The 7,308-nt window shown below is 62.4% G+C and overlaps 2 protein-coding genes across 2 annotated transcripts in view; one reads left to right on the top strand and one right to left on the bottom strand.

The window, feature by feature from the left end:
- Positions 1–4,502, top strand: part of SCAP (SREBF chaperone) — a 56,782-nt gene extending 52,280 nt beyond the window's left edge. The window contains exons 14-24 of the mRNA XM_006914875.3: positions 1–31; positions 404–592; positions 665–866; positions 953–1,068; positions 1,148–1,667; positions 1,744–1,829; positions 3,153–3,235; positions 3,342–3,499; positions 3,668–3,748; positions 3,886–4,092; positions 4,173–4,502. Coding sequence (XP_006914937.1) covers positions 1–31; positions 404–592; positions 665–866; positions 953–1,068; positions 1,148–1,667; positions 1,744–1,829; positions 3,153–3,235; positions 3,342–3,499; positions 3,668–3,748; positions 3,886–4,092; positions 4,173–4,418 — 1,919 coding nt within the window. The 3' untranslated portion in view covers positions 4,419–4,502. The remainder of the gene's footprint in view (positions 32–403; positions 593–664; positions 867–952; positions 1,069–1,147; positions 1,668–1,743; positions 1,830–3,152; positions 3,236–3,341; positions 3,500–3,667; positions 3,749–3,885; positions 4,093–4,172) is intronic.
- Positions 4,503–4,788: 286 nt separating this feature from the next.
- Positions 4,789–7,308, bottom strand: part of PTPN23 (protein tyrosine phosphatase, non-receptor type 23) — a 23,502-nt gene continuing 20,982 nt past the window's right edge. Inside the window, 6 exon segments of the mRNA XM_025048894.1 lie at positions 4,789–5,494; positions 5,570–5,683; positions 5,767–5,905; positions 5,986–6,090; positions 6,180–6,364; positions 6,441–7,308. The exon segment at positions 6,441–7,308 is cut by the window's right edge and continues 52 nt beyond it. Of these exon segments, the coding sequence (XP_024904662.1) occupies positions 5,015–5,494; positions 5,570–5,683; positions 5,767–5,905; positions 5,986–6,090; positions 6,180–6,364; positions 6,441–7,308 (1,891 nt within the window). The 3' untranslated portion in view covers positions 4,789–5,014.

The raw sequence follows: 7,308 nt of genomic DNA, 5'->3' as shown, positions 1-7,308 counted from the left end.
TCAGCTACTACAATATTACACTGGCCAAGAGGTGAGTGAGCTGCGCCAGTTGCCACCTCCCCACCGGTGGTGTCAGCTCACCGTCCCCAGAGCACCCCCCTTCACCGTCAGAGGGGAACCCACTGGTTTGCATTCGGTGTTTCGTAGCCCATACTGGAGTGATGGCTGCTGGGGTGCTGGTGTCTGTGACAGAGCAAGGTTGGGACACCAGAGCCAGGCTGGGAAGGAGCCTCCTGTGTCCCACCCCGTATTTGGGGAAGACTGCCCGAGAGGGTGGTCTTGGAGTTAGGCAGGTTGAAAAGTCCTGTGTGAGAGTACCGAGGGGGATGGAGTGGGCCAGCAGCAGTGGCGGGGGACCCTTCCCAGGGCATCCTGGCTGAGGCTGCCCACTGCCCGGTCCCAGGTACGTCAGCCTGCTGCCTGTCATCCCCGTCACGCTCCGCCTGAACCCGAGGGAGGCCCTGGAGGGGCGGCACCCTCAGGACGGACACAGTGCCTGGCCCCCACCGCAGCCCAGGCCCGATGGGCTCTGGGAGGCCGGTCCCAAGGGGCCAGGCATGGCACAGGCCCACAGAGACGTCACCCTGTACAAGTAAGGCCCGCGAGGAAGGGGCGGCCAGCGGGAGGGGTCTGGGCCCGCCTGACCGCGTCCTGTCCGGTGCAGGGTGGCGGCGCTCGGCCTGGCCGCCGGCATCGTCCTCGTGCTGCTGCTGCTCTGCCTCTACCGCGTGCTCTGCCCACGCAACTACGGACAACCTGGCGGGGGGCCCGGCCAGCGGCGCCGTGGGGACCTGCCCTGTGACGACTATGGCTACACACCGCCTGAGACGGAGATCGTGCCCCTGGTGCTTCGCGGGCACCTCATGGTGAGGGCGGCGGGAGCAGCGGGGGTGCTGGGGCCCGGGCTGCGTCTGCGCCAGTACCCGTGCCCATGGCCCACTGTGCCCCGCAGGACATCGAGTGCCTGGCCAGCGATGGCATGCTGCTGGTGAGCTGTTGCCTGGCGGGCCACGTGTGCGTGTGGGATGCACAGACTGGGGACTGCCTCACACGCATCCCCCGCCCCGGGTAGGTGTCGCGCCTGCCCCAGCCCCCGTCCGTCGGGTTGCAGTCTGCCGTCCTCACCCTGCCCTCCTGGCCCCTGCAGGCAGCGCCGGGACAGCGGCAATGGCAGTGGGTTTGAGGCCCAGGAGAGCTGGGAACGGCTGTCTGACGGCGGGAAGGGCGGCCCGGAGGAGCCCGGGGACAGCCCTCCCCTGCGGCATCGTGCCCAGGGCCCGCTGCCACCTTCCCTCTTCGGAGACCAGCCGGACCTCACCTGCTTGATTGACACGAACTTCTCCCTGCGGCCACGGCTCTCGGAGCCCACTCAGCCTGAGCCCCGGCACCGGGCGGGCTGCGGCCGCGCTCGGGACAACCCGGGCTACGACTTCAGCCGCCTGGTGCAGCGAGTGTACCAGCAAGAGGGGCTGGCTCCCGTCCACACGCCAGCCCTGCGCCCGCCCTCCCCTGGGCCCACGCTGCCCCAGGCCCCCGAAGACGAGGGGTGCTCCCCAGAGAAGGGCTCCCTGGCCCTCTCCTGGGCCCCCAGTGCAGACGGCTCCATTTGGAGCCTGGAGCTGCAGGGCGGCCTCATCGTGGTGGGCCGGAGCAGTGGCCGGCTGGAGGTGGGCAGCAGGGCCGGAGGCCGGGGGGCTGTGGGCTTCTCCAGCCCGCACGTGCTCACGGCCTCTGGGCTTGCAGGTGTGGGATGCCATCGAGGGCACACTGTGCTGCAGCAGCGAGGAGGTCTCCTCAGGCATCACGGCCCTCATCTTCCTGGACAAAAGGTGAGCGTGCCGGGCTGCTGCCTCAGCCCCACAGCCAGCCCTTCCTGGCCAGGCCGCACCGAGGTTGGAGTCCTAGCTCCCTTTCACTGGGGTGTGACTCGACTCCCCTTCTCAGTGCCCCACACCTGTGAGCAGCAGGTAGTCCACCTCGATGGGAGGGGTGGTTGACAGGTAGTAAGCACTTAGTGTCGGACCTGACACAGCTCCCGGGACCCTTAACCACCACGGCCCTGGGGCGTGAGCCCCCCGTTTCCCTTTCTCCCCTTCTGAAGTCAGAGTTCTCTGATTAGTCTGTCAGTACTGACCTTTCTGAGTTTCTTGGCTGTTTTCAGTTACAGAAAAATGCATTTTCCAAACCTTCTTGTTAAAACTTTTCTTTCCTTTTGGTGCTGGACCTTGCTTGCCTCCCTCAGCACACCCCATGGTGGTGGGTGTTCCTAGGGCTCCATCTGCACACACCCCCTCAGTGGTCTCCCACCCGTGACCAGGCTCCTCCTCCTGAATGCGTCATCTGCCTGTCCCAGGCTGGCTCTTCCTTCCGGGACCCACGACCATTTGTGGCACCATCTAAAGTACAGCTGGAGCCTGTTGTTTTCTCAGCTTCTGTTGGTGGCTGGTGCTGTTCCTGCCCCCGCCAGGCTGCTCGCACAGGCCTTGGCCGGCACGCTGCCCCTCCAGCCTGGTCCGGTTCCTTGGTTCCCCACACTTGGAAATTCTTCCCTGGAATATAGAACCCAGTGAATTACATATCATGAGGTATATTGGTGACCATGTTCATAGTTCACTAGCTTACTTCATCTATTTTTTTTTTTTTTTTTTTTAGTTTTAGGGAAGGCCCACGTGTCAATCCAGCCTTCCAAGTTCTTGGTGAGCGGGGTCTGTGCTCACCCGCCAGCTTCCCCAGCTCTGCCACGGGCCCTTCAAATCCATGGGCAGAGGTGGTAAACACACACTGCCTTTTATTGGAGTCAGATTTTGAACCCTACTCACTTCGAGGCTTTAGGGCCACTGCCTGTCAATCTGTGCCTAGAATTCATTGATCCTTATTTCTTTATGGAAAAAGGAAATGGGGTAGGTGGCACTTGGGTCAAAGCTGCTTTTATGTGGAGACAGCAGCCTTCTCCCTCCTCCCCCCTGCCTCCTCCTCCTTAGATGCTGTTCCTTCCTTCAGCTGCAGACTGGAGGGGCCCTCCGAATGCTTGCTTTTTTAATTTACAGTTTTACCATGATGTTCCCCGGGTGCCACTTGACACGTTTAGCTCATTTACTCCTCATGACCACCAGGGCTCTGAGGGAGAGCCACCTGGCTGTGTTCTCTTCCAGGATTGTGGCTGCCCGGCTCAACGGTTCCCTCGATTTCTTCTCCTTGGAGACCCACACTGCCCTCAGCCCACTGCAGTTCCGAGGTCAGAGGGTCTGGGCTTGGCAGGTGCCTGCACCTGGTGGGTGGACTGTAGGGGCCGTCTGCAAGGTGTCTTCTCAGAGAGCCCTCACTTGGCCTATTATCCCCAGGGCAGAGAAATTCCCCCACCTCCCCCATATACAGCAGCAGTGACACGGTGGCCTGCCGCCTGACCCACACAGTGCCCTGTGCACATCAGAAACCCATCACAGCCCTGAAGGCTGCTGCCGGGCGCCTCGTGACCGGGAGCCAAGACCACACACTGAGAGTAAGTGTCGGCTGTGTCTCTTGGGCGCTGGCACAGGAAATGGGGAACATTTGGGGACAGTCAGGGTGAGGCTGGAAGTGTCTCGGATGAACTATGGGAGGGATTGCCTGGCCAAAGTGGAATCTGGGAAAATGTCAGGCCAGAACTTGATGCCCATTCCTGCCCCAGGTGTTCCGCCTGGAGGACTCGTGCTGTCTCTTCACCCTGCAGGGCCACTCGGGGGCCATCACGACTGTGTACATTGACCAGGTGAGGGGCCCATGGAGCGGGCTCTGGGGTGGGGAATGCGGGAGTACCAAGCCAGGCCATGGCCCCACCCATCAGGGCCCTAGGACACCCATGCAGAGGAACGTTTCAGCCACAGCGCCCCTGGCCTGTTCCCCCAGACCATGGTGCTGGCCAGCGGAGGACAAGATGGGGCCATCTGCTTGTGGGATGTGTTGACTGGCAGCCGGGTCAGCCACATGTTCGCTCACCGTGGGGATGTCACCTCCCTCACCTGTACCACCTCCTGCGTCATCAGCAGTGGCCTGGATGACCTTATCAGCATCTGGGACCGTAGCACAGGCATCAAGCTCTACTCCATTCAGCAGGTAGGCAGGTTGGAGCCATAGGACTCTTGGGTGTTTCACAGAAGGACTCAAGACACAGCCTGTCATGTTCTTGCCTCTAGGACCTGGGCTGTGGTGCGAGCTTGGGTGTCATCTCAGACAACCTGCTGGTGACCGGTGGCCAGGGCTGTGTGTCCTTTTGGGACCTAAACTATGGGGACCTGTTACAGACAGTCTACCTGGGTAAGAACAGTGAGGGCCAGCCCGCCCGCCAGATCCTGGTGCTGGACAATGCCGCCGTCGTCTGCAACTTTGGCAGCGAGCTCAGCCTGGTTTACGTGCCCTCCGTGCTGGAGAAGCTGGACTGAGAGGCTCGCTGGAGCCAGTGCACTGGACCTAGCCTGGGGGGAGTGGCCTCAGGACTGCAATATTAAACTTTTTAAAAAACCACAGCTGCCCAGGGCCTTGAGCACCACTTGTCTTCCCCCAGAGTTGCTCCTCAGCCTCCAGCACCTGGTTAGACCCTTCTCAGCTCAGAGCTGCTGTAGGCAGGAGCCATACAGAAAGGTATGGGGACAGGTTAAGGGAGGCCTTCCTAACCATCTCAGAGGTGTGGAAGCCAAGGGTGGCCCCAAGGTCATCTTAGCATCCATCCAAGCTCACCAAAGGCTTCAGGTGGTGCTACTGGGACTCAGGCTCCCTCCCTGAGGCAGCAGTGAGCAGACAATGGGCAGACAATGGCCATAGAACAGGTTGGTTTATTACTTCAACAGCAAAGAGCTGAAAAATGTCAGATCTCACAAAGGAGCAGAACCTGACCCAAAGCCTGCAATACATCTCCACCCCACAGGGGTACAGGCTGGACCAGGCAGGGCTAAAGGCAGCAGGCATGGGAAGAAGAGACCACGCCCACCTGGGCACGAAGAGATGATGTAGTGTGAAGGACCAGGCAGGCAAAGCCCTGTCAGGTCTTGTTGAGTGTCCAGAGCGGATCTAGAAGGCTGAGGGGGTCATCAGTAGGCCTGGCAGCCCGCAGCCCCTGCCCATTGTGGGCCTGCAGAAAGTTCTGCTTGCTCATCCGCTGTTTTCCCCGCAAGGAGCTGTCCAGGGAGAAGGCCTCAGGGGTCAGAGATGCCAGCAGCTCCAGAGAAGAGGAGGGGGGCTCCAAACTAGGGACTTCAGAGACTGGCTGTTCCTCCTCAGGCTGGGGGGCCTCAGGCAGGGGTGAAGATAGAGGGGGTGGGGAAGAGGATGGGAGCTGGACGGACTCCGGGAGGCTGGCTGGCGGCAGGCCCGGGGGCTCTACAGGACCTGGCAGGCAGGCCGCTGTTGAATCCAAGCCCCCAGGAGGCCGGATGCTGAGCTTGGCAATAGTGGCCTGGATGGAGCTGATGGGCACATCCCCACCAAGGACCAGGTCCTGGGAGTCCTGAGGAAGGTGATTCTGAAAAGAAAGGAGTGAAAACCAGGGCCCACAGGCTGTGTCTGTGCCAGCAGCCCCCAGGGTTTCCATCCTCACCTTCTGGCTGACGTTTGTGCCAGCCAAGGGTTTGCAGGGCGGGGGCACACCGTGGCGTTGCAGGACCTGCTCCACGTGTCTCACCACTGCCTCGTGGCAGAACCTGAGGTGCAGCTGCAGAGACACATGTCGTGGTCAGCTGGGCGAGGCCCCCGTCACCATGGGGCAGGTGCCTGTCCCAGCACCCGGACCCTCACCTTCTCCTGCAGCATGTGTTTCCTCTGCTGCCGCATGCGCCGCACCAGCTGTGACAGTTCAGGGAGCCCGTTCCCGGCCTCCACCTCCTGCACAGCTGCGTAAAGCAGTGCGAAGGCTCCTGTGCGCCCCACCCCAGAGCTGTGGCAGGAAGTGGGTGTTAAGACCAAGAGCCCCCAGAGAAAGAGCCCTCTGGCAGCTACCCCTGCCCCACACCCTACCTGCAGTGCACAACAATGGGCGTGTGCAGGGGTCGCTGGTGCAAGTAGTGTGCGTGCACCTCCTGGATGAAGCGCAGCAGGTTGCTGGGGCTGTCAGGCAGGCCTCTGCAGGGGCAGGGTCTCTGAGTCAGACCCAAGCTGGGGCCATCACCACCCCTCCCAGTGCTCCCAACCACCCAGGGCAGCAGACGCACAACTCAGGCCACGTGGGGAAGTGCAGATGCACGAGTGAGCGCTTGAGGCTCTGGTCACGGAACTGCAGGCTCAGCACCCGCTCCACGTGGGTCTCAGTGGTGCGGACACTGCTCAGCGCCAGGCTCAGGGCACCGTGCACCATGGGTTGGCCTCGCTCAGTGGGGAAGTAGCGTGCCATCTTTTGCTGAGGAGCAAACAAGGCAGTTAGGGCTGCTTCTCCAGGATCCCTCCCGGGCACCCTTACAACCTCTCCCCCTCACCTTCTCCATCTCGGCCTCAGACACCAGCATGACAATGACTGACACTTTCTGCTCATGCACCATGAGCCAGAAGTCGGCAGCTGTGCCGGGAAGAGGGGCCTGGGTGGCCACCAAAGGCGGGCAGTACGGTGAGAGCCCCTCCACGCGGCTGGCATTGATATAGTCGTCCTTGCCTGAGCGCAGCACCACGCGGTTACTGTCATAGGGCATGACGTCCTGGTGCCGGTTCTTCAGCGAGTAGCAGCGGGCAATGGCGATGGAGCGGCCGCGGGCATCGTGTTCCTGTGCCTCTTGCAGCTCCCGCCAAACAGCATCCAGCGCCCCAGCGTCGCCCAGCTGGCCCCGAAAGGCCTCCAGCTCCTGCTGCAACTGCTGCAGCCTCTCAGGGTGCTCATAGGGGTCCCGCTCAATGAGCCGTAGTGCCTGTGGCCGCCGGCCCTCAGCTGCGTCCACCTTAGTAGGCTGCAGCAGGGGCTGCCCGCCCCCAGGAGGCTGAGTGCCACCATGCTGGCTCTCGGGGCTAGAGGACAGCAGGTCAGCAGCTGCAGGGCCTCGGCGCGGGCACGGGGGCGGCTCCGCTGCAGGGGGCCGAGGAGGGACTGGGCCAGGCCCTGGTGATGGGGCAGGTGAAGGCACCAGGTGGGGACTGGGGGTGGCCTGGCCGGCAGGTGAGGGTCCTCGAATGGAGAGTGGGGCTACCTGGGGGCCCAGGGGCCTGGGGGAAGGGGCAGGACCATACGCCAGGGTGGGATGAGGAGGCTGAGGAGGCCCAGGGCTAGGGAAAGGCAGCGCCCCCGAGTGGGGGGGCAGGGGATCCTGAGAGGAGGCTGGGTAGAGCTGAGTGTGTAGGGGTGCTGGCTGCCCCAGG

This window comes from Pteropus alecto, unplaced genomic scaffold, assembly GCF_000325575.1.
Source record: "Pteropus alecto unplaced genomic scaffold, ASM32557v1 scaffold156, whole genome shotgun sequence".
Lineage (NCBI taxonomy): Eukaryota > Metazoa > Chordata > Mammalia > Chiroptera > Pteropodidae > Pteropus > Pteropus alecto.
This window is presented reverse-complemented; position numbering and strand designations above follow the sequence as displayed.